The sequence below is a fragment of the Pithys albifrons genome, chromosome 13 (assembly GCF_047495875.1).
Source record: "Pithys albifrons albifrons isolate INPA30051 chromosome 13, PitAlb_v1, whole genome shotgun sequence".
Lineage (NCBI taxonomy): Eukaryota > Metazoa > Chordata > Aves > Passeriformes > Thamnophilidae > Pithys > Pithys albifrons.
This window is the reverse complement of record NC_092470.1, coordinates 11636087-11661510: the sequence shown is the minus strand read 5'-3', so window position 1 is coordinate 11661510 and position 25424 is coordinate 11636087. Positions and strand designations below refer to the sequence as shown.

Below are 25424 nucleotides of genomic sequence, written 5' to 3'. Positions count from 1 at the left end.
AAGTCCTGAGAAGATGGCAGGGGGCTGACTCTTCTGAGCTGAGATAAATTAATTGTTGTCACTGTAAAGCTCTCAGCAAACATGCATGGGCCACACACAAACCCCCAAAGCTGTGTCTGTGAACACCCTTGGGGTCAAACCCCTCACCATTTCTCCCTAAGGAAGTGCAGATCTGTGTACTCAGCAGGCTGGGTGGGTAATGCCCACAGGGTACCTCGTAGCAGAGATCCCAAGTATCCCTTCAGGTGCCTGCAAGATTTCCACATGCTCAACCTAAAAGAGTTGCACTCACTCTCAAAAGTCTACATAAAATAGAGATAAATTTACAAAACAGCCTCCATTCCCTGCCAGAGTCAGGAAAAATCAGTCTATACCATAAGACTGCCTAAGGGAACTTGCTCAAGCAAATGGCTTATTTTTCTCAGGAGCAACCATATACCTAAAGGACCACACTCAATGTAGGAAGTGACATTTCTCTCCAAACAGACTGTACAAGTTATAGAACGGGGCTATAAGAAATATAAATAAAGGCAGGCAACAAAAGATCGATCCTCTTTGTTCTGTTTGCACTGCGTATCAAGGCAGTGCCATTGCAGATAACCGGTGCCCTAAAATTTCGAAACCAACTGTGATCTCTGGCATCTATTTAAAGACAAACATGGCTTCATTTTCAGTGCAGCTGCTTGGACTGCTCAGAAAAGGCCTCTCTTTTAGAATCCCCAAAGCAGAGCAGTCCAGGGTCACTGGCTACTCTGAGAAAGTAAGACCACTTTTTATTCTCTCTGACATGCAACCTTTCTTGCTGAACAATTCTTCACAAATATCCATTCACAACATTCTTTTTGGGGGGAAAGGCAACACTGCAGAGAGATTAACATTAACTTTGTCCAAACATTTAATATTTTAATCCAACATTCATAATGGGAGCAACATTACAAATTAGCAGTACAGGAATGCGATTTTTAGACCTCTTTCTGCCTCTGAAGCAAAAAGTACATAAGTGATTTGGTTGAGATCACTTGCTTGATTATATACTCATCATTAATGACATGGGATTTCCTGATATATTTCTCAGCAGTTTAATTAAAATTCATCTTTAGGGAGTTTGAGATTACATTTTACAAAATTGTAACTGGAAGAGTCTATCTAGGTTATGACATAATAGTTACAGGTCCTCAAGCACTGAGTAGGGTAAGTCTGACTGAGCCAAGTGTACACACTGCTTGATTACATATTTATTTCAAATAAGTGAAGACAAATGTGCTGAAACAGGCAAGAATTCTGAGGGCATAGGTGTATCTTTACAGAGAGAGCAAGGCAAACTGTGAGTGCAGATTTGAAAACCAGTAACTTAGTTTGTCTTTGCTATTGATTCTGTGATTTTGAGATGTAAACCAAAAGCCCCATGCCTCAGTTTCCCCACCTGTGATGCAAGACTAGCAATATTCAGTGCTACTATCTCAAGAGCAGCTAACTGTGCCCTGGAGACGTTCAATGTCTTCATCAAACTTGTACCTCTGCCTACCATCAGGTAAGCTCGTTCTACGACTTGCCCACACAAACCCAAGGAAAACCAAATCCATCTTCTCCCCACGTGCACAAATGAGGCACCATCCCCCCCTCTCCCGGTGCCCAACACAAGTCTGCAGATCTCAGGCGCACGCTCATTTCACTGCAGCACCACAGCTGAGCAGGTTTCATCTATTTTGAAATAATTCACATGAACTCACTATCCAAACCAGCAGATCATCAGATCAGGCACTCCCTTCCCAGCTGGAAGATTCTGCTACAAATATTCACCAAGTTTAAACATCACTTTCTCTGATTTCATCTGCCCAGGTCATTTTCTGAGAGGCAAAGAGCTTCCACAGCACAGAACCCAATGGAGTCTCAAGGACCGATCCTGGTTCCTGGAGCACCTCTGGGCACCCCTCCCTGCCCAGCTGGGAGTCAGCTCGACCTCAGGCAGGGTGCAAGGCAGCAATGGGCCAGGGGAAACTGTACCAATCTTTGCCCCAGTTATTCACAAAGGCAGCTTATTACAGCAACTTCAAGGACTCTTTTTTCCACTGTTCTTTTTATTCTCTTGGGCAAAAATCTCTGATCACTAATTGCCATTTGAATTTTAATAGAGCAGGCAAGGGCCTGCCTGCAATATCAAATTGCTTTGCATTTTGTTTTTTCTCTGGTTTCTCTTTCCAGGTCACACATTTAGTAACATACTAGCTGTGTTTGAGAGCAGGCAAACTCAGTCTTCTGAAGTTTGCTTACACTTAATACCAAGCAAAAGTAGTCTATCTCGTTATGCACATAGGTGTCCGTGCTACATTTTCTGCTTTGAGGACATTCTGTGGCAGTAATTTTTACAGGGTTTTTTTGGATTTGAATTGACCATTTCCTAATTTAAAACAGAGGAATCAAAGGAAACGCTTTCCACATACGCAGCGTAACTTAAGATAAACTTTCCTATGGTTGCTGTGGAGAGGAAAACTCGCAGGATTTAGTGTAAACCAGACATCTGTTTTGAGTTGTGTCAGATCACAGGAAGGATAGCCCACAGCTTGGTTTACTCCAAACTAATTTAGGAAATCAGGACTCTCCCCATGGATGAGTCACTAGCTTCTTGGGCAATGACAGGCCAGACACATTGGTCTCAGCAGCTCGGTGGTTTTTCCCTGTAAAACAAGGATGAGTTTCCCACATGGGGAGGTGACCTGTGGCCAGAGGATGTAGCCCCAATACCAAGCCATACTAAACTTTTAGCCTATTTCTACATCTGCAGTCCTGATGTCAAAGTCCACCAGGAAAGGAAAGGATGAAAAAGAAAAGGGAAAGTGCAGATGGGTCCAAAGACAGCTTTGAAGTACAGCCCAGGAGCGGAGATCAGGAAGTGAGAGCTGTAATTGCAGCCGGGTATCAGTTTCCTTTTTTTATTTCAGGATCACCCACAGCAGGGCGCAGCCTGTCCCGCAGGGAACAACACTCACCTCTGCAGGAGAACAGGAGCAGCTGTTAAATGCAAGGGGCCACAGAGACAAACAGCTCTTTGCATTTCTAAAGCACCATGAAGATGTCTGAATTGACTTTTATTTCTTCTGGACCGGCAGGGAAAGCTAAAAACTGTTTCTCATTTTGTTTCCTTAGGAAGTTGCATTGTATTACTTGCAGGCTCTGCCCGAGCTCCTTGAAATAGGTCCAGATCCAAGTAAACTCAACAGAGAGGAGATGTCAGGTTCACAAAAATAGGTGGTCCAGCAGACAGGAAAGGTCCTGAAAATACCACAGAGTGACAGGCTCCCAGCCAAGCTCACACCATCAATAAGACCCACATGAGAAGTCACAGCAGAGGGAAGGTGACAGTGCCACAGACATGGTTTATTTGCCATCAGGCTGGGAGCAGGTTTATTCCAAGCTGTCCCACACCAGCAGTGCTGGACCATTAGTGACACCCCAACACTATTCACACCTCTCAAAGTTGAATGTCCAGCTGAACACGTGGGGGGTGCAAGCATAAAACGCAGACCTGGGATCTGACAAGCCTTTGACCCAAACCCTGATAAGGCTGCCCTGGCCTGTCACGCCGAGCTGCTGCCTCAGGCGGAGGTGTCAAAACAAGTTAATAGACACCCCACTGTAACTTTAACACTATTAGCCAACACTAAACAAAGCTTTAAATTTTTTTCTTTCCCCAAGATAAACTGCAAAACAGGGATCAGGGCTGCTGTGAGAAAACATGGACTCTTGGTATAGCGAAATAAACATGTTTGTTCTAGTTTGAAAAGCTTTGTGAGCTGAACTGGGAGGCCTAAGTTATTGGGGAAATGACAGCATCTTGAAGACCATTGCAAAGGACTTAGGTTTTGGTATTTGCTAGGTATACCTTGAGCGTTTGACCACTATAAATCTCTTTTCGTTTAGGAAAGAAATCTCATTTTGCATGATATTGTGCTTATCTTTTAGCAGAAGCAGGGGCAGGATCTGAATATGCTGGTGATTGCAGACAGCAGTGGTGCAGTACAGCCTGTCTCTCAGCTTCACAATGAGGAAAATGAGCTACAATTGTGAAATCATTGCCCAACAATTGATAAGGACAACCACTGCAATCCTCTTCTCTGCCTCTTCCTGGCCAGCATCTCAATTACCACACATTACTGGATATAGAGAAAAAAGAATGGCACTGTGGCTAAAGTAGAAGCCACACACATAGAAGACAGAATATTTATCTCCATGTCTCATCTGATTTCCTCTTTCACCTTGGCTAAGTAACTTAGGCTTGGGAATTATTTTTTTTCTCATTTCATAATTATATTTACTATCCCTCTGACAGCCCTTGAGTTCTTCCAAGGAATGGGGTTTTCTAAACAGGTGTGTGTGGGGGAAACCTATCCCTTCAAAACAGCCATGCCAGGTACACTGAACAAGATGCTGTGGGAGACTCTTTTAGCAGGCCTTTGCTTTGCAGAAGAATGATGTTTCTTCCTGCCATGTTTCAAAACAAGACAAGCATTCTCATTTCACCCCTCTTTTCTGGAACTCACTATGGCACCATAACACCTTGCAGCATTAGATGCCAGCTCCTGATGTCAGCAATCCCAAGAAAAGTCAAATGCGCCACAAGACCAAAGAAACTGGTTCAGACTTTCTTGCCCTGAAATGAAAGGGTTGTATGCAATTTCTCAGTTTTCAACATTCATGACTCTTGGGAACAGCAAGCCCACACCCACTGTTGCCACTGCCATAGTGAAGGATGCAATGACTATTTTTTCCCCCTGAGAGGAAAGCCTGTGGTAAACTAAATACTTGTATGCATTAAGTACTAGATAAATACTGATGAAATGTTCAGTAATGGCATTGTCAATGATATTTAAAAAACCCCAAGTGTGTTATGGCTTCCTATTCTGCATGGATGTCGCACACACAGTGGCACCATATGGCTCTCTGGTCACCTGTAGGACAAAAGCCAACACTTGTGGTGTAAGTTTTGTGTGAGCTGTGCAGCACAGCCTGTGGTCACTGACCCACAGCTCCCTCGAGCACAGCTCGGTATCACAGCTAGTTAGGGCCAAACTATACCCAACAGCCCCATAAAGATCGAGCAGGTCACCCAACAGTTATTTCAGTGCCTTGCTGACTCAGAAGTAATACAGACAGAAGAGTAAACAGAGAGATTTTGTTTGAATATAAATTTGCTGTTCAAAAGTGCAGCACTGATGTGCTACCAAGATAATATTTCAATTTGCAAAAGAAATTACGTGCAATTCACAAGCATTTGCTGCTTCTGTGGAAACTTAAATTGTATTTTGTCCTAATGACTTGGAATTTCTTAAGGGTAGTGTGAATAGATTCCAGATCATCTTAAATTCTAGTTCTTCCAAATACATATTATATTTCTAAGAGCAAGCAGTATATGTTCATTAACAGAAGAAAATACTCTAACATTAATTTGAGGGAACAGGAACTGCCAAGATAGACCACATGACTGACAGAAATATCACCTGTATTTGAGCTCAATAAAATTTGCTCTTAATTTCCTATAAAGAAGGAGTCATAACCAAACCCCAGGACAACATCTAAAAGAATGGGGAATGACCCTATAAATATATGGGGTTTGGGCCATAGTTTTAAAATTAATAGCTGTGTCAAAACACTTTTGTGCTTCTCAGTCCATGTGAGGGAGATTTTAAAAGGCAGAGATCAATCCTCGTTTGTCTCTAATTTAATTTCTTACAATCTATGCAAGCCCAAACAATACAGCCAGCCCTCAAGGAAATGTCTGACTGTGTCCCTGCACACAGAGAAATTGTTTTCACATGTATACATATATACTTTTTAATGCTGAGAAATAGTATTTTATGTATTATCAAACAAATAATACCTACACCTGAGAAAAATGTTGAGGTGTTTTCACTGACTTTGATCAAAAAATCATCAGGAACAAATTAATAAATAAAAAATTTTTAAAACATACATTAGGAGGAAAGCTACTGGTGTCACAGCAGCACCCTCTAGTGCTGCTCTACTGGGCTGTGTCAGCACTTCCTGGATCAAACCTGACATTCGGTGCCAGGATGCAACTTCTTTTGTCCTTGAGTGGATGGTCCCCAAGGTCTCCCTGCTGGTCAAAACCTGGTATACACGGTCCTGACTGCTGAGAGCCCTGTGCTCACGTGCCACAGGACAAAGGGTGCCAGGCCCTGGCATAGGTGGAGGCCACCAAGGACTGATGAATGGGCATCAGTCCCTGTTACCCTGTGCAAGCTGCCAAATAGGTTTTCAGGCTCGTTGCAGGACTGTGGCTTCGGGAAGGGTTTTCCATGAGGAAAACCTTTCCTCCACCTCCCTTACTTCACTGGGATAAGGTTTACCCTGACAGTGCTTGCCTGGCTTTGAGGGTCTCACACAGGTGGTGCTAAAGGTTGTCTGCTGGTGAGTCCATGTTAGTGTGTGTGTGTCTCAATGAACATTTCACTGACACAGCTCACAATGAGGTCAGAACACCAACACCATCCTATGGACAGAATTAGACATAGATGACTATGGAGACAAATCCATCAGTACTAAACTGGTACTTGGGCAAGCAAAGAAAGAGCTGCAATTAATTTGAATCCTTGTGCGATGTTAGCAGCACCTACAGCACAGCACACCATCTCCCAAATAATGAGAAAAAAGCATTGCAAAGGCAGAAATTACTTTTTGATTGTTCAGTGGAAAAGAAATAAGACTACTCTCACAGATTTCAAGCAATGCAGAGATGCAGCCCAGAAGTAACTACTGCCAGGCTGTCATGGTTTACCCCCAAATGAGTAATTAAGCCCCACAGAGCCTCCTGCTTCCTGACTTTCCCTGGTGGGATGAGGAATTGGAAGAGTAAAAGTGACAAAACTCATGGGTTGAAATAGACAGTTTAAAGCAACAGCCACACACACAAAGAAAGCAAAACAAGACATTCATTCACCACTTCCCATGGGCAGGTTGTTGTTCAGCTACCACCAGAAAAGCAGAGCTCCATTGCATGTAACAGTGACTTGGACAGAAATATACCATTACCTTTTCTTGCTGACCATGATGTCACAGGGTCTGGAATATTCCTTGGGTCAACTGGGATCAGCTGTCCCAGCTGTGTCCCCTCTCAGCCTCCTGCTGGTGGTGTGAGGAGGAGAAAAGGCATTGGCTCTGTGTAAGGGCCTGCTCAGCAGTAACTACAACATCCCTGTATTATCAGCACTGTTTCCAACACAAATCCAAAGCACAGCCAGCTATTATGAAGGAATTAACTATGTCCCAGCCAAAACCAGCACACAGTCACAACAAAATAGGTGCATAAGTCTAGGTCCATGAATGAGCTAAATATTCACCTGCCACAGTAGCAAACATAAAATAAAAAGTTGGAGGAAAAAGTGAGTGGGTGAAATACCATCCTTGAGAAGAAAAAGGTTAAGTATGACTTTAAACAGTAAATGCTCTCCTGAAATCATGGAGCAGCTGCAGGGCAGCCAAACACAATGACTACTCTTTCTCCACCTCATTCCCTACAGCTGTAGGGAAACCCCATGAAGAATTACATTGCCTTAAGTGTTATACACAGACATGTGTATGTCTGAGCCATGAGCAACTCAGTCTTCATCCCATCATATGCAATTTTCAGAATATGCCTTTCTCCAAGTCTTTGTTAGTGCAGCATCCAACACCCCAAACAGATAAGATGAAGATCCAAAACTCCCTAAAGATAAGTACTGGCATGTTAAAAACAAGGAAAAAAATCCTACATCTCCATAGCTCTATTCTACTACAGTAGGACAGGTATATTATATATCAGGAAACAAGACAAATAAGATGCCAACACAAAAACACAAAACAGCATTTCTAGACTTTTATACATGGAAACCTGCAGGAGCACAGTTAAGGGTATCAGGTCCCCAAACTGTCATCCATATAGTTAACAGAGCAACATACCTGAGGAATACCGTAGTCTCTGCCAGCTGGAATCACCTTCATGATATCCCATCTGGATCTCAGACAAAAGTGCCCCTTTGAGATAGAAAGAGCAGCGAGGGGGTGTAAACTATTAGAAAGCATGCCTTGGACTTCTCTAGTTTATTTTCTGTGTTGCTGCCCAATTAATCACAATCCCAAGCTTATGAAAATAACATAGCAGTAAAAAACAGTTTGTCAGGTTCTGTTTCTCATTCATGTATTTGACTTCATTAAGTCATAAATTGTGATAATTTGATATAAGATAATGAACCACTAATTTGGGACATCATTCATTATCATAAAGCTATTTCCTGCCTGCTTAATTAAGCTCAGAGAATGCTCTAGTGGAGGGAAAGCAAAAACAGACCCTCTTGGGAAGTAATAAATGCCAGAAACCAAGGGGTATCCTGCCATTTTCAGCACAGTTAAACACACTGGGTGTCTCCTAGCAAGAATGAAGAGCCTCAGACAGTCTGAAAGGCTGGAACAGGGAATTCAACTTTAGCAACATCTTTAACTAGCAGAAATATATGTGGATCCAACAATTAAATTTCCACCACCACTGCCCAACACCAGAGAAAAAGATATTTTCTGCAGTGGCCCTGATTTTTTATCTAAAAACCAGGACTAATTTTATGCAGAGGCATGTAGACATCAGCCTCCCCTTCAAAAGCATTAACATCCCAGCTGTGGAACTGTCCACCAGGCTTTCCACTTTGGGTTATTAATCATATGGATGCCAAGAAATGGAGCCAAAGAAGAGTATTTCAAGCTGGAGAGCAAAAATATTCAGGAGATACTGAAACAAGAAACAAGCATTTTCTGCTAGGACGGACACAGCTCAAAGCAACTTATTGGAGAAAACCATTTTTTCCCTTTTGACCCCTAAGTCAGGCAAATACCCCCCTCCTCCCTCCAGTTTGTATCATGTTGGCCCTTAGAATCGCCAGCCATGAACTACAGAGCCAGAGCTGGAGGTTATCCCCACCTCAGAGACTTTACCTTCTTTCCACATCCTCCCTGGATTGGTGCTAGTACTTTAAGAATTGCATCTTATCTAAAAAACCAACATGAAGAATCTTTCTTAGAGGCACCTATGCAAGTACATGTGCCTTCTCATAACCAGTGAGCTTACTGGAGCCAGGTGTCAGCAGCAACATGGGAAATTCCCGCTCCCCAGGGCCCCTGACCAGGGTGTGGTTTGCTAAGTACCTGCAGCTGAGCTGAGCCCACCCTGAAAACCTCTCTGTGAATTAGGCATCTGCTTTATCATCTTTCCTTCCAGCTCTAACTCATTCAGTGTTTTAGGGCTCCCAGTCAGGTCTGTGTTTCTGCTGCTTCTTTGCAGGTGCTGTCTATTTTGGAAGCTGAAGCTGACCTTCTCTGAAGCAATAGCACATATTTAATGCCTTCACAGCCAGTGAAAAACAAATTATGGAGTATTCAAGTCCAACCCACATTCAGTTTGCTTTATTTACACATAAACTGCAGCCTGAAACAGAGGTGGTCAAACACCATCATGCCTGCTTCCTCTGACCAATAGTATCCCGTTGCCCACATGTAATTTGGCTTCATAAAATTGCTTGTAATTTGATATCAGAGCAGAGCAGAAACCAAGCCCTTCTGTTTCTCACCATAAACTCCTATTTCCAGGTTCTTGTCTAACCAAAACCAACTGTGACACAGGCTGACCTCCCTCTTTGTAAGAATAAAAATAACTTGGAAGATTATATGTATCAGTATTATGTGGTGACATCCACCATAACACTATTATGTATCATATTCTGTTCATCATTCCTCTAAAGGTTTCTCTGTTCTGTATCACATCCTCTTGAAAGGGCTAATGGGGGAAATGTTGCTTCTTATCAGCATTTTTCAATACATAAAGAAAGCCCAGCAGAGCTTTAAAATCTACCTTTGAACTTTTTTTTATCATTGCATTCCACTTCATAAATTCTCTCTTATAGCCACACAGTCTACAAATAACACTGATAGGACAGAAGAAATTGTGAGACAGGGCAATTTTACATTTGGCAATGCAGATATACGTATCCACCCCAGGGACATTTGTAAACATACCCATGAGTAAATTCTCATGCTCCCTGGACTGGTTGGAAAATATTGCTGTTCCAGCAGAAACACAAACTTTGTCCTCCCTGGACTTGTTCTGCTGGAGGCTTAAGACAGAATCCCACAGGGCTCCTAAATAATCCTTGCTTCTGTTGGCTGGAGCAGTTCCCAGGTATTTACTGTTTAACCATCACTGTGCCTCATGGAGTACCTAAGTGTAGTTCCCTTGCACCTTAACATGGAAATGGACTGGCTGACTGAAAGGAGTCAGGTCTGAGAAAGCCTCCAAATATTTGTGCCCCCAGATCATGCTCTATCCCAAAACGATGGTAGTTGTGCTTCCTCCTGTCAGTGCATTCCTGCTACTGTGTGCCTACAATCTGTATTTTCACACTACTGCTGAAGCTGAACAGAAAGCTCATATGGAACAACTCACCTGACTTTTTCATTGAAGAAAAAAATGATTTAATAGACAAATCTATTCCCAAATCAGTCAAAGCATCCACCGATTAGCTAAAAGAACTTGTACTGGTAGAAAAAAACTCCAGACAACTCCAGAAGCAGAGGTGGTGTCCAAGCTGAAAGATTTGCTACTGTGTGCAAAGTTTAAAAAAAAAGAGTGCTTGATAAGGGATAAACCAAAAAAAAAAAAAAAAAAAAAAAAAAAAACAAACAGAAAAAGCTGAAATATTTATAAAGTCAGAGTTTCATCTATAACATTATATGAAAATATAATCTTCTTAATCCTGGAGGCATCCAGAGTGCAGGTGCCTTCTTGCCAATCCACACTTGGCCAGTTTCTAATGGTTTTAGCCATACCTTGTGCTGCTATCTTATGCCAAACACAGACACATAGACATGATTTTGGCATTGCAGTGTGCAGAACAGTGGCAAAGATGACCTGCTGTGTATGCTCCCCTAATGCAGCTGTCCAGCTCCAGCGCCAGTATTGGAAAGCAAAGCTTGGTTACAGGAAGAATCAGACAAATTCCCATTGTCTCAAGAGTCTTGACTTTAAAGAGAAAAGAGGCACCATCTCCATACATGGTCAAGTGCTTGCAGCTGTCTAATTAGATCTTCCCATCTGGCATATCTCAAAGCACTCTAGAGTGTTGATATTTAACCAGTTTGGACCCACCTAACTCTAAAATATGGCCATACATCTTATATGTGAGCATGTCATGTCTGACATTTTTTCTGTCAAGGTGCACTGCATTGTAATAGTAGATTCCTTCACACTCTGTTAAGAAACATCTTTTAGTGTTACTTTTCCCCACCAGTCACACTTCTGTAAAAAACAGAAGCAGAAAGATACTGTATGAACAATAGAGTACAAAGGCTTTCTACATTCCACAAGCATCTAAGATACTACATGTGTGCTTTGACACCATCCAGACATTTCATACTTACTCATTCTCAGAAGAGCAACAAATTGAGAATGCAAAAAACTTTATTAGCATAAAAAGTACATAGTCAGTAATCAATACTTAAATTCCTTCTTGGCATCTGGTATGTTTTGATACATCTTTCTGTATCTGCTACAGCTGAAGGAAGAACAGGGTTGTAAGATGTTTGAAATTTAAGGTTAGGGAGTCTTGTTGTTAGGGGTCTGTTTTGTACCTTTTTTTTAAGTTATGTAAACAACTCAGAGTGAATCCTGTACAAGCAGAATAAAAGTTAAATAAAAGCTAAATTCAGCAATACAAAAAGCAATATAAAAAACTATTTAGGTGCATGACATGCATCAGAAGAAAATGTAAAAGTACATGGCAAGTAAGTGAACATGTTTTAAAAGTTAGATCATACTGGAAATTTTGTAAATGTCTGTATGGTTCAATATGAAAAACATTAAAAAATTACTTGGTTCCATAAGAGATCTATACAGTTGCATATATCTTAACTTCATTAGACATGAATAGATTAGAACAATGAAGTGATTAAAAGGAATAAGAAAAGGTTACTCAAGTTTCACATTTCAAGCTGCCTATTTCATAGAGTAACTAGACAGAGGTAGATATCCAAATTAGTGGCCAAGCTATTCTAACAAGGCCTTTTAGCTACTTTGTCAAGGTTTTTCCATTCAAAGCCAATGTGAAAAGGCACATAGATGAAGGATGTCTTACAAAAAGGCAGCCAGAAAAACCTGTATTGCTGATGGAAGTAGTTTCAATTATCCTGCTGAAAGTGAAGGGTATTTAAGAATAAAACATTTACCAGACCACTGTGAGGACACCACTGATCAAGCACTAGAGCTCATGCAGTCATTTTAACAAAAGTGACATTGATTTGTTCATTTCCTATGCCTATTTTAGAAGCTGAACCATTGCTACCTAATTGGCTCAGAACTAGTCAAAGTAAGACTGCAGGGTCCCTCGGCGGCGGATGTCACATGTCCAGCAGTGGAAACCTCCTCCCAGGGAATTGGCGTGGCGAATATTCACTTTAATTGTAGAAATGCCTGAAAGAAACATACAATGCATACTTGAAAATTTAAATCTCAAGTTCATATGGCAAGCTCTGATTGGAAGAGTAGATAATAGTTTATCAGATTGTATGGTTAGATATAAGTATGGAAGGTATTTCCTACTCGTTTGTTAAGAATTTATTTTTCCAGATTCTAGGCAGAGAACAAACTAGGAACAGAGCTGGCCTGTTTATTCCAGCAATACCCTCAGGTGAATACAGTGCCTGGAGCACAGCCAGTGTTTGATGTGTTACGATGTGCCAGTAATAAAAAGATAAATTCAGTCTGTGCAGTATATGAAGAATTAGCTGGAATTCTGCTACAATATATGATCAGGGCACATTTGCATAAATCTGTGTGAGCATTTATGGCTCAGACACTGAATGAGCTCTTTCAAGTACCTTTCAAGAAAAGAAGTATTCAAAATAGACAGTTCTGAGTCCCTCTTTCTCTGAAAGGGAAAAGAGACTCTTACTACCTAGGTTAAGCTTCTTCCCATTTCTTTTTAGCTCTGATGTTTTCACTGTGGCTCAGCTTATACAAAGTCCTAACAGATGGACTGGGATCAGAAGACTTCTCTGTTGCAAAGTTTGCCTTTTTGCTTCTTGGTACTTTCAGGAGTAGCTCGGTAGAATCCATCAACTAGGTCAGCAATAGTTTTGCTCCCAGCAGACCCATCTCAGTCCTGGGAACTTACTGACTACTGGAGTTTATTTAGAACTTACATAGACTGTGAAGTTCAAGTGCAAAAGAAAAGCCATGGTTAGCACAAATAGCCTCACCTTTTAAGGACTTTCAGGCATTTATAAATCCTCAACTCCTTGGTCATGTAGAGAATTAAAACAATCTAAGACTGAAGCTAAGTGATTCACTAAAGGGTATAGAGGCAGTCTTTAAAAGCATCTTAAAACATTAGATTGCATGGTTCTCACCTGCAATCATCTCCCATTTGAGGGAAGCTTCATAAGCACACTCACATACAAGGCACCAAACATTCTTCTAGGTTCACAGTTACTATCTTCCACCTTTGGATCGTTCTCTCCTTCCCATCATTTTTCTCCCTTTAAAAGAATCTTCTGCTACTGGGAAGTATTATCTTTTACTCTACAATAATCCCTTACTTGCCCTGACTTCCCGTCTACCCTCCAGTCTTCATTCTGCCCTGTCCACTTTTGGATCATCATGTACTTACCCTGCAGGAACAGTCAGCTGGCAATTCCATCAAGGAATTTTGCTACTCTCTTCTTAACCAACTATGAGCCACAAGTAAAACTACACCTTTCTCTCCCAGAGGGAAATGAGTTTGAAATTAGAAAAATCTGAAAGCATTTTGGCAGTGAGGGAGAGTCAGCTCACTATCACTCAGCAATATGTGCACACAACCTCTCCAAGACTGATTTTGACCCTAAACAGAACAGACTGTTTACATTAAAAAACACAGCTGGTGTCAGGATCATTTTCTTCTAAGTATATATACAAGTATGTCAGGACATACCCAGTTTTTCAAACATCTTCTGAATTGATGTCTCATTGGCATCCACCATCACACGTTTCTCATCCAGCATTAGGACATTCATGGAGAGCCATTTAGAAGACATCCACAGGGGGTGATCTAAACAGAAAAGAATCAGTCTTGTACTGTACCAATGTCACCCTATATAAATACTCCTAAGAACACTCATGGAGTCCTTAGAAAAGAAGGAGTGACTGTACCATCTGGGATGAGTGGCACTGGGGGTTGAATCACAGTCCAGCCAGCTTTCTTGAAGAGCTCAATCTGAAAGAGTAATTTAATTAGATTTTCACGAGTGTACTTAAATTATTATGTCTTCCAACTTATATCATGTTTTCTCAGGATATTTCAAAATTCATGACATCCCCCTTTCCCACAGTTCACTGTTCTTGTCCTCATTCAAGTTTCCTCGTCAAAGCCAGTTTAAATAGAAACATCTTTTTAAAGCCTCTTTAAACTTTGCAGACCAGTAGCATTTCTTTCTACTGGTTTTATATGTGAGGTATGCTAAGATATGTTAAAGACAAAGGTAGCACATGCAGTTTGGAGCCTGTTAAGTAAATATATTAGTAACAGCACCAACATACTAAAAATCTTTATTTTCAGTATTATTTTTTCCCATATGATTATAAAATTCATTTTGAATAATTGTGTAATCCATTGTTATAGAAACAAGCCCATCAGAATTAACACATGAAGTTACCTTTCCACCATGCCTCATAAGAAACTTAATATGCAGTTTATTTAACAAAATGAGCAGTGTAAGGGCATCCTAAGGAAAAATTTATGTCTCTAAGAATTACTCAATTAAGTTAAAAATAAGAGGAGAATAATTTGGCTAAGGAGAATTGACTTTTCAATTTTCCCGAGTACTTGGAAGAGCTCTTAACTCAAGTGTTACCACGAGGCGGAGCTCTCATCCCGAACACTCAGTAACCAGCCTGGCCGGCAAGGATTTTAAAGAAAAGCTCTCTTTCATCCACACCATTCACACACTCCCCCACTGCTTTCTGTCATCCAGAACTGCCAAGTCAGTTTTTTATGAAAGCAAGCTGCATCTCTCTTTTCTATCTACACAGACAGCAGTTTTCTACAAAAAAAGTCTTGGCTTATGGGTGTAACACAAGAACACCAAGAACCTCTTCTTGCAAGTAAGATCACAAAAAACAGTGGAAAAGAAAAGGGGAGAAAACCCCCTGTGATTGTGTTAAAAACTATATTCTTGGAATGGGTATGAAAAGAGGCAGTTATTCAATTAGACCATTTGCATTGAAACCACTGGCTAAGCCTCCCAGTGCCTTCAGGAGCTGCGCTCAGCACGTGGCTCTGTGATCCCTGTGGCACACAGCTCTATCCCACTGATTCCCCATCAGCTCAGCTATTCCCACGCCATTGTGCAGCTTCTGAAGTCATGGGGATCCTCATAAAAATGAGGAGCACTACAGTACAGGTAACATGACTATAACAGACATGAGCTCTTACTCTCTGGGAGGCTTTCTCATCTGATTGCTCTGTTCAGCAACATTACCTTGTTCTCAAAGTGTGGTAGCAGATTTTACATGTCTCTCGTTTTTCCTACTCTGCAGAAGCTATTTCTTGATCAAGCACTCAAAGCTGAATGCCCAAGAAACTACCAGCTTGCTGCATTGGTTCAATTAATACCAAGGGAGAGGTTTCCAAAATAGGAATGAGAGGGGAGATTACTCTGAGTAGCAGAAAATCCTCAAATTCTCCTTGGATACAATTAAAGTATTTAAGTAGTGAAATGGTTTAGAGAAGAAGCATATTCTAGGTACCTGCTTTGATACATTATTACAAATTAGATTACTTCCATCATATTTAACTATATACATAGGAAGAAACACACAGCACATCCCACTTATCTTCAGCCTAAGAAAGCACAAAGAGCAGCAGCAGAAAACTGAGGAAGAACAATGATAATTACACTGCTGAGAAGGTTCTGGAGTCAAGATCCAAATACATCTATAAGTTCCTGAACAACTGCCTGGGTACTATTGAAATTCAATAATTTAATATTATTCAAGTGTATATAAAATAAATGTGTGGAAGAGTAATTACACCAGAAGGAACTAATCCAGATGTTATTTTTAAACACAAAAGACTTTCCCCTCTTCTGCACTCTTACCTGATGGCAGGGACGGTCTGGGTTAGACAGCACAAGACCAGGTCCAATGATATTAAAAGTGGCATCAATATGCATAGGGTTAGGATCCTTAAAGGATATTACATGCACTCTGTAGTCTGGTGCAAGGTGTCGCCTCATCCATTCAATACCCATGTAGTTTGTAACCTGAAAACGGGACAAAGGAAGCTTCACTAGGCTGGAATAGAAACTGTGGCTGTGTTTAGTTTGTCTAAGGATTTATTTAATTACATATTTAAAACCATAATAATAGACAAGTTTGTGCCTTTAGATAACCCCTTAGCTGGAAGACAGTCTTATCCTGTATATCAAACATTCTAGGAATAGCAATTTCTTCTTTCAATATGTATATTTTAATGCTGCTAAGGAACTGAAAAAGAGAAAGTATCAATCATTAAGATAGATATCAAAACCATTGAAAGAAAGCTTTGTTTACCTGGCTCCTTTGTACAAAGATATCTCTTCCAGCTCTAATGAAGTCAGCAGCATCAAAGCATGGCTCAAATTCAGTAGTTACAAATTTTCCCTGAGCAGCCAGTTTATGCCTGTCTTCAACAGAATGGATTGGATAATTCTAGTTGTAGGAAAAGGAATAACAACTTTAGGTTGGAGACATTAAGGGAAACTTTTCAAATGATTTGCTACTAAAGAGTATTTTGAAATTAAGAAAATATGTTAATATTGATAGCTAATATATTCCTTGGAGCTGTTTTTGTTTACTTGTTACAGAATAAAAAAAAGAAAACCTAAATGTGGACATATAAGGGAAAGATTTTAACCACATTCAAGAATAGCTGATAAGAGACAACAGTTAAACCAAGAAATTAATTGCTCTTTGGAACCACTGTCTCGATAATACTCTGGCTTCTGGATCCAAAGTGTTCATTACCTGTGGAATTCAACTGTCAGTCCAGCACGTCACTGCACAGTGACAGAAACACTGGTATCCAAGCTACTTTCTGACAAAAGTGGACTCCCTACTCTTCTACAGTTTAAAATAGAGCAGTACTTCAAACTAGAAGGTAGATCTTCATTATTATATATAATTTTAAAATAAAACAAGAACAAGTGAGGTGCAAAAACCAGCACAAAAAAGAAACATCAGATAAATAGTTTCTATGCTTTAGAACAGGCTCTGGAAGTTTTCTAACACTGACAGATTACTCTAAGGTAACTTGTTTAACAAATACTTCTTTGCATCATTGATGTCACTGTTCCCAGAAAGTTGTAATCATTCCATGATGAGTTTACTGAATTTACTCTAAGTCCTACTACCAAAGTCCTAATGCATTGGGGGCCTGCAGGAAACTACCAAAATCATCCAAGTCAAAACTGTTAGAAAAATTAAGAAGATAATCACATAAAAATTTGGAGGGTAAATACTCACAGTTTAGATCCTCCACTATTTCTTTTATGTATTTTCAAAATACAAACCATCATACAAAACAAGTACTATGAGTTGGGATTTTTCTGTGGCAAAATATATATTCTTTCCCAGTTTCCTGATGCACTCAGGATATGTGGACATTCTCAAGGAATCTTAATTCTTTAAAGTAGTCTCTGTGATGTCTTTTTAGCATTCCTTCCTCTTTAGTAATGCTCAGTTACAGCCAGTAACCAAAACAGTTCAAAGCCGAGGAATTCAATAGACACAACTTCCTGTTTCTTATTCCCTAATTGCACACACTTAGTTTCAGCTGGAAAGGTTGCAGCATGTTTGCAAACACTAGAAAAAACCACAAATCTCTAGAATTGTTTTGTGACATTCCTTCTTTCCCCCCCCTCCCCCAGTTTTGTGAAACCTTGCTATGAGGTTGAAATTATCAGCAATATTCAGTATCATGAGAACTGAAGTTCTGAAGGAAAATTAGAACAGTACCTGATCATAGAGTTCATCTGCCATTGTGGGTTTAGGGGCAGTTGTCCACTTAGCACCACTGTTGAAATAATCTTTGATTAGTCGTCTATATGCCCTGTACTCAAAGAACCGAGCACGCCAAGCCATAGGTGCTTCAATAATTTCATTTCCCACCACTAACAGGATGTCTCTTGGCATGGCAGCATACATACCTGAAAGGGAAATGGCCATTAACCTGTGAGACAATGGTGCTTTTCTCAGCTCTTTTAGCTTATTCACTTTTTACCCTCCTTTTTTCCATTAATTCTATCCAAAATAATGGCAAAAATCATCGTTAGCAGTCAGGAAACCAGCACATAATACAGGGTTCTTACATTCTTCAATGATATTCCAAAGTGACATTTGGTTAATGAAAACTAATTAGACAAAGGCTTATGCTTTACCCAGATGACTTTAAAAGGTAGGAAATTTTCGAAGTGAACATCATTTCTTTGTATACAATCTTTTTAAAAAGTGATAATACAGAAGAGGAATTTAATGGAACACTAGAACAACTTAACAACACATTTGATGTGAAAGGAGCCTGAGGACTACACTTGATGGAAAGCTGAGTATGAGCCAGTATAACCAAAGCCATGTGGAGGAACGTGGAGGAACATGGAAGAACATAGACAGGAGGTAGAGAGTCATTGATACGAGTGAGGATCTCTCTGGAAAACTGTTGTCTTCAACTACTTTGGCCTCCATAGTTTAAGGTGGATCCAACAAAGAGCTGTAAAGACATCCAGAGGGCCTTCTGACCAATCAAGTAGGGGACAAAGCAGGAACAGTCTACAGCTCTTTTGAGGGCCATTAAACATGACAGATGAACACATCTTGGCAGTGGCCATGACAACATAGAAGGGCAATCTGGCAACAGCTGCTGTGTGAGAAGTTCAGGTTAGTTATGAGGCAAACATCTTCCCTCTGAAAATCCATGCAACACTGAAGCAGGCCAGCAAGCAGGGGCAGAGCCTCCAACCCTGGGGATCTTGCAAGTCAGAGCTACACAAAGCCTTCACCAGCCTCACTTAACATTGGCAATAATCTTGCTTCCAGCAAGAAGGCAGCCCACATGGCATCCATAATGTCTCAGGCAAGAGCTAAACAGACGAGACCTTCAACAATGGGAAAACATTTACCTGTAGATTCAAAATCAGGTGTTTTATACTTCACAGACCAGTCAATTGGATCAGGCCTCTTGACAATAACACCTTCTCCTTTCAAAATATTGCACATCTCTTCAATTTCAGCAACAGCTTTTTTTAAATGGTCTTTGGGGAAGCTCTGGCCTCCAAATTTCTGATAAAATCCCCAATACTTTTCATACGTATTGGCCTAAAGCAAAAGGGCAGAGAATAATCATCAGTTATTTTGAAGTGAAATAGATGCCTAAGACACAATTCTTAATGCTAAAGTTTTCTTGTTCTTGACCCTAACATGTTGGAATGTACCTTAGATCTGATTCCTGCAATATTTTGAGGAGTTCCTAAGAATTGTTCATGTCCTGCTGATTCTTTTAGAATAAAGGGAGAGGAGAGGAGGGGGCAGGAAAAAAAAAAAAGGAAGGGAGAAGTGCCAATGCTTCATAAATTCTCAATTATTGCCTGTTTGAGAATCCTTACCCTAGCCCTCTACTGTCTTTATTTTGTATCTTTGCAACTTCTGTTTTTCTATTTATACACCCCATCAGCAAGGTTCCATTGTGTGGCTGTGTCCAGTCATTAAACTTAGGTAAGTGCAGGTGTCAGACTACTTGTGAGGGGCTGATGTCCTCACAAATACTTACATTAAGTAACCAAGTTAAGTATGAGGTGTGTGTGCTAAGCAAGCTCATTGAATCAGCAGAGTTTCAGTCCTGCTGATGGACTGCACATGCAGCAGGATGCTCAAGAATAAAGGGCCTCTGAGGAACAGCAGGACAAAAAGGAAACCTATTTTGGAATATGAAGAAGTAAGTACACATTTGATTTCCACCTGCAAGATTAGTCTGACGTTTAGACAGGATTTTCAGGACATTTCAGGAAATTTCCATTTCCTCTCTTTTTGGATATTGATGGATCAGTAACTTAAGCTATCTGTTTCTATTGATGGAAACACTATTCTAAATAATGTAATAAATATTTCTAGAAGTGTCTTCCTCTCTTTAGCCACAGCCCTACAGAAAGCCTCATTATGTATCAGATCACAAATTAAACCAATGGACTACATCACACCTCAGTTAGTTTTTAGTGACTAGTATTGTCAAGTGGCCATGCAAGATTTGGTCCTTATCCCAGGACACCTGTACAAAAACACTAAACATGGCAACCACTATAGACTCTGCTATTTAATAAGGCCTGCAGACACGTTTTTTGATTAAAACAACTTTGAACTCATCTCCAAAATGCAAACATCTGTAGTCACCTTGTTAAAACCTCACTTCAGTACTGTTACAATGGTGACATCAGGAGTTCTCAAGCCATCCCAAATACAAGTAACATGCTTTGTTGGCTAGAAGGGGCCATACTTCACATATAGCAGCAATCTAGAGGATGCAAAAGTTATTAAATTCACCTGTCAAGGCTGGATTAAAACAAGTACAATATTTACAGGCCTAAATCTTCTGCTGAAATCCCATGATAGTCTTCCCAAATTAAAAACAAATTGAAAATAATGTCCTAGTTCTCATGGGTAAGGAAATCCTGACATATAATCAAAACAAATGATGCTGCTTCAGTTTGATGTATCTGCTGTTCCTTTGTCATGTCACTGTTAGCAGAGATTCAAGTGCAAGGAGCCCTTTTGGAATGACAGCAGGAGTCAGGAACAGGTAAGCAAGTGTTGAAGCCTTCCTTTTGCCAGAGTCCATCCCATTCAGGCAGCATGAGGGACAGCAATGGGATGCAGGAGAACCTCTCCTTCAAACGTGAGGTTCTCTCCTGACACTGCAGTCCCAATACCTCCCACAGTTCTCAACAAAAAACATGCAATAATGTTCCTTTCGTGCTAGCACAGCCAGTGAGCCCAAAGCAGGCAAGACCATTCATCTGAAGGCTTGCCTCATCCCCATTAACTATCCAGGCTACCCCCTCTATTCTCTACTATTTCTGGGTATTTGTCCTCACGCTATAGAGGTGAGAGAGAAGAAAGAAGATTCAACCTTAACATTTAGAGAGAGAGCCCCAACATGGGCATTCTGCTCCTCCAGTACTGAAGCTTCTTCCCATCCTTCCTCAAGGAATTTATTCTTTTTCTGTAAGTGAGGTTTTGGGTAATTAGATCACCTCAAACTTGCCAGCTGGTCAGAAGTCACGTGGAGATCATATGAAATGCTTAGCATTCCTATGGAAACATGTTCTGCTAATGAGATAAATTCCTTCTATGGAGTGGAGCAAGATATTTGCAGAGCCAGCCAGGATGTATGTGGATATCATCATCCCTAAGAGGTGCAGTCCTCTCTTTACCAGATGTCCACTAGTACGGCTTTTTTCAAACCTGAGAAACCACACTTGTGTTGCACTGATACAATGGCATAATCTCAAACTTACAACAGAGCAACACTACTGACTTACTGAGTAGGAACACTAGTACTAGAGTTACAACACTGTTAGCACTACTCCATTCCCAGCTTTCTGAATAACTGGGAAAAGGCTATATGGTTGGGACATGTATTTCAAAAGGTATCATGGCCAGGACACAAAAAAGAACTTTAAATAATCTCCTCAATGCACCTTATAACCTACTATCTGAGAGTACCTGAGACACTGCAGCAACATTTGAGACAAACTCATGCTTCTTAGAAAGAAATTTAAGAGTGTGATGTAACGAAAGATTATCTGTAGGAAACAGAGTTGCTCCCTAGAGTTGTTATATATTTTAAACATTTTTGTGAAAAATAATTAACATTACCAAGTTGTACCTTGAAAATAGTAAGGACAGTTATTAAATGTAGGACATTGAAACAGAAATTCAGTTCAAAATCTTTTTGCCTAATTCAGGAGTAAACACACACTCCCATATTCTCACTCAAGATATAATGATTTGTATTAATAATACCTCATCACAAAAAATGCATTATTGTTCATAAAATATACTGGAAAGCATTGCAGAGTACAAAGCTATAACATTCAACTGGTTGAATAAGTGTTAACTCCTTCAGAAGACTTCAGAAGTCTCAATTGCGAGATTTTTCACTAAACAGCTAATTCAGAAAAGGATGTCTTCCTAATTAATGCAGTTGTTCACCTTCTAGTGAAGATTTCCCATGTTTCCAAATCGTATATTTATCTCCACATAACCTACATAGCCCATTTCAAGCTTTGAAAAAGATATGCAATGAAGTGTCAGCTCATTAATATTCATCAGATGTGCAGGGTTCCCCATTCAATTCCTTCCTTCCTCCTTCTTATTCCAAGCACAGCAGTCCCATATCACAGCAAAAGGATTTGCATATACCAAAACCATGTCTCAAAGTACAAGAGAATGCTGAATGCAGACATACTTCCTGCATTTAAATATTTGGTAAGTAAACATATATAAAATGTTAAAACCCAATCTAAACATACGTATTTACCAAACTGTTATAATTTGAGATGTCTTTTTTAACTGTCTCAGGCTCAAAGCTTCAAATTTTCCTTATAAGAGTTAAATTCATTCATTTTAAACTGCACTTTTTATAACCTTTGACCCTCATGTATACTTGGCAGATGGCATGTGAAACACATCAACCCCACTGCTGCTGCTGACAGGGACAGGAACAGGGAGCAACACACATACACAACTTACCTTTCAGCCACATGGAGATTTGAACAATAATTAATCTATTAATTAATAATAATATCAAGGTAGGACTGAACTACTGTTTGGATTATTCAGCAACACCCTCCAGGTAATGTTACTGTTGCAGTTTCTACAGCAAAATTTAAGACAAAAGCAGAGGAAATTAGAGGAAACCACATCTGAGCTGGAACACTGTTCCCAGTATCTGTTGTGGACTTGGCAGTCAGCACAAAGCAAAGCTAAAGCTTGTTTCAATGCTAGGTCATAGGTATTTGAATTGTAGAGGTAATCCTATACTTTGACATTCCTCACTGAGCTTTTGATATCACATGTATGAGAAAGCGAAGTTCTGATCTCCTGTGAGTAGTTATGGCTTAATAGGCAGTGAAACCTGTATAGCATGTCACACTTCAACAAGTTAAGCATTTGAAATATTTTTTCTGGCACTAAAGCAAGTCCTTGGCCACTACTCAAGAACAGAATTTTGCCCTGCTGAATGTTACAATGTAAGAAAGTTAGACCATTTTTTCCTTACCCTTTCTGTACATTCATTATGGCAGTCATATAAATGCATATACATACACTTGTGTATTAGAAATACTAATCCTCAGTCACTTATTTCTCTGAATCTGCTAGAATATCTTTGGTGCACCTGAAGGAGGATTCCAGACGTTGGTAACTGAGCTGCAGCTTTCAAGGAGTAAATACAAGTCATAATAAAGTCAGTGGTAAAGCTTTCATTGTGCTTACTGGCACCAAGATATCTCAAATGTCCCAGTGTAAGTCAAATGACCACTCTGCTATCTGGGGATTAGAACTACCAGACTGCAGAAATTCATTCACACTCCAACCACTTCTGCCCAGAATCATAGCCCAGATTCTAAAAGAATATATCCAAACATAAAGGGGGCTAAGGGGAGAGAAATCTTCTCCACCAGTACATCTAAAACTTCCCCTAGATGACCATTTCCAGCACTTTAACTATATTTTCAGTATCTTTGCCATTAGCAGAAGTATTGTGCCAGCTCCTTTTGCTGTGACAGCCATGGATTACATGCTGCCCTGGAGGTAATGCTGTGCTGTAACAATGAAAGAGAATGATCCAAGAACATCCCCCCAAATGCAGGTGACACACACACACAAACTGTAAAGTCCAGGTAAAGTACTCAAAAATCTGGAGCAAGCCCATTCTTTGAGTGTTACTGTTTAAAATACAAGATTTCAGAGAGCATAGACACATGGATTTATTTAGGTTGTTGTTGCAGTTTTAGTTGCAGAAAAATCTTGAAAAACGGAGTATGTATTTCCATCCAATACTGATTGTAGCACAAAGTAGTTGTAGTGAGATACTTCAAAGTTATTTAATACAAGAGTCCAGCTAGCCCACAGCTGTAGAACTCAATCTTTCTCAAATTAAGGAGAAAACTACACTTTTTTTTTCAAATGGTAACCCTACTGAGTTTCAAGCCAAGTTAAAGTCTCAGTATCTGAAAAGTCAGTGTGTGTACTTTGATAGCATCAAGGCTATATTACTAGAGCAGATTGTACATATTGGAGATTTTCTCTATTAGTGACTTCTGTTAAAGCAGCTAGTTCAGTTGAAAGAGAAAAGAAAAAGCACATCCCTCACCCACACAGCTATACTGCAAAGTTTCACGGATGTAAGCAACTACTTTGAAAGACGAGTCCTCAAGAGTAAACACCATATCTTGTGCAAGCTTAAGCAAATTGTATATTTAAAACCCACATTATTTTCTATTTAAGGTTATTTTTTTATTATTGTTTACCTTAACCTCCACAGAAAAAGGTGGGACACAAGCATTTTCAGCTCTTCCCACAATGACCTCTTCCAGTGGGTCCCATTCATTGTATGAGCAAACAGGACAGTCCTTAGGCACAGGGCTGGTAGCCTTGTCATCGGCAGCAAAGGTGTTCTGGGAGGCCGGAGCTGCCTGGGTGCTCTGGAAAGTTCGCTGCACCCATCCTGTAAAGGCTCTTCGAAGCTTAAAATAAAAATAAGAATGAAAATTATGTTCCCCTTACAAAAGACAGAAAGCAACGGTTCCAGTCCACAAGTGCTTTAACACTAATCCCAAAGCAACATATGTTACATGGAGCACTGGCAGAAGCACAGCTTGTTACGGCCATTCTGACTTATTCTCGGCCTACTACATGCTTAAAGGACATTTCGGCTTTTCAAACACACTCGATTTAGAAGGCTAATGACACGGGAGCACAGCACTGACAGTGGCGACTGGAGTGACAGAACTCCGCGCTGCTGAACCGGGAGGATGCCGGGCGAGCCACAGTCAGAGCCCGCAGCGGTCCTGCATCCTCCTGCCACCCCTCGGAGCGCCCCGACGAAGGGGCCACACAGGACCCCGTCCCCACGGTGCATCCTCACCCCCACGAGCCCCCTGAGCCCGGCGGCACCAACCCGCGAGCCGATGTAATGAGCCGCTTCGGCCCCGCGGCTTCCCCCGCGCAAGCACCGCACTCGCAGCATCTCTGCTGGCAGGACAGCGCGGGACAGGACAGGACAGGATGGCTCGGCTCGGCTCGGCTCGGCACCCGTGCTCGG

General features: G+C 40.6%; 1 protein-coding gene across 1 annotated transcript; it reads right to left on the bottom strand.

Moving 5' to 3' along the window:
- Positions 1-11476: 11476 nt before the first annotated feature.
- Positions 11477-25424, bottom strand: GATM (glycine amidinotransferase). Its single transcript, XM_071568361.1, has 9 exons — positions 25281-25424; positions 24631-24846; positions 19225-19420; positions 18065-18255; positions 16622-16759; positions 16168-16332; positions 14222-14285; positions 14004-14120; positions 11477-12502 (listed from the first exon to the last, which is right to left on the bottom strand). Exons 1-9 carry the CDS (start codon positions 25347-25349, stop codon positions 12390-12392), a joined length of 1269 nt encoding a protein of 422 aa, XP_071424462.1. The 5' UTR covers positions 25350-25424; the 3' UTR covers positions 11477-12389.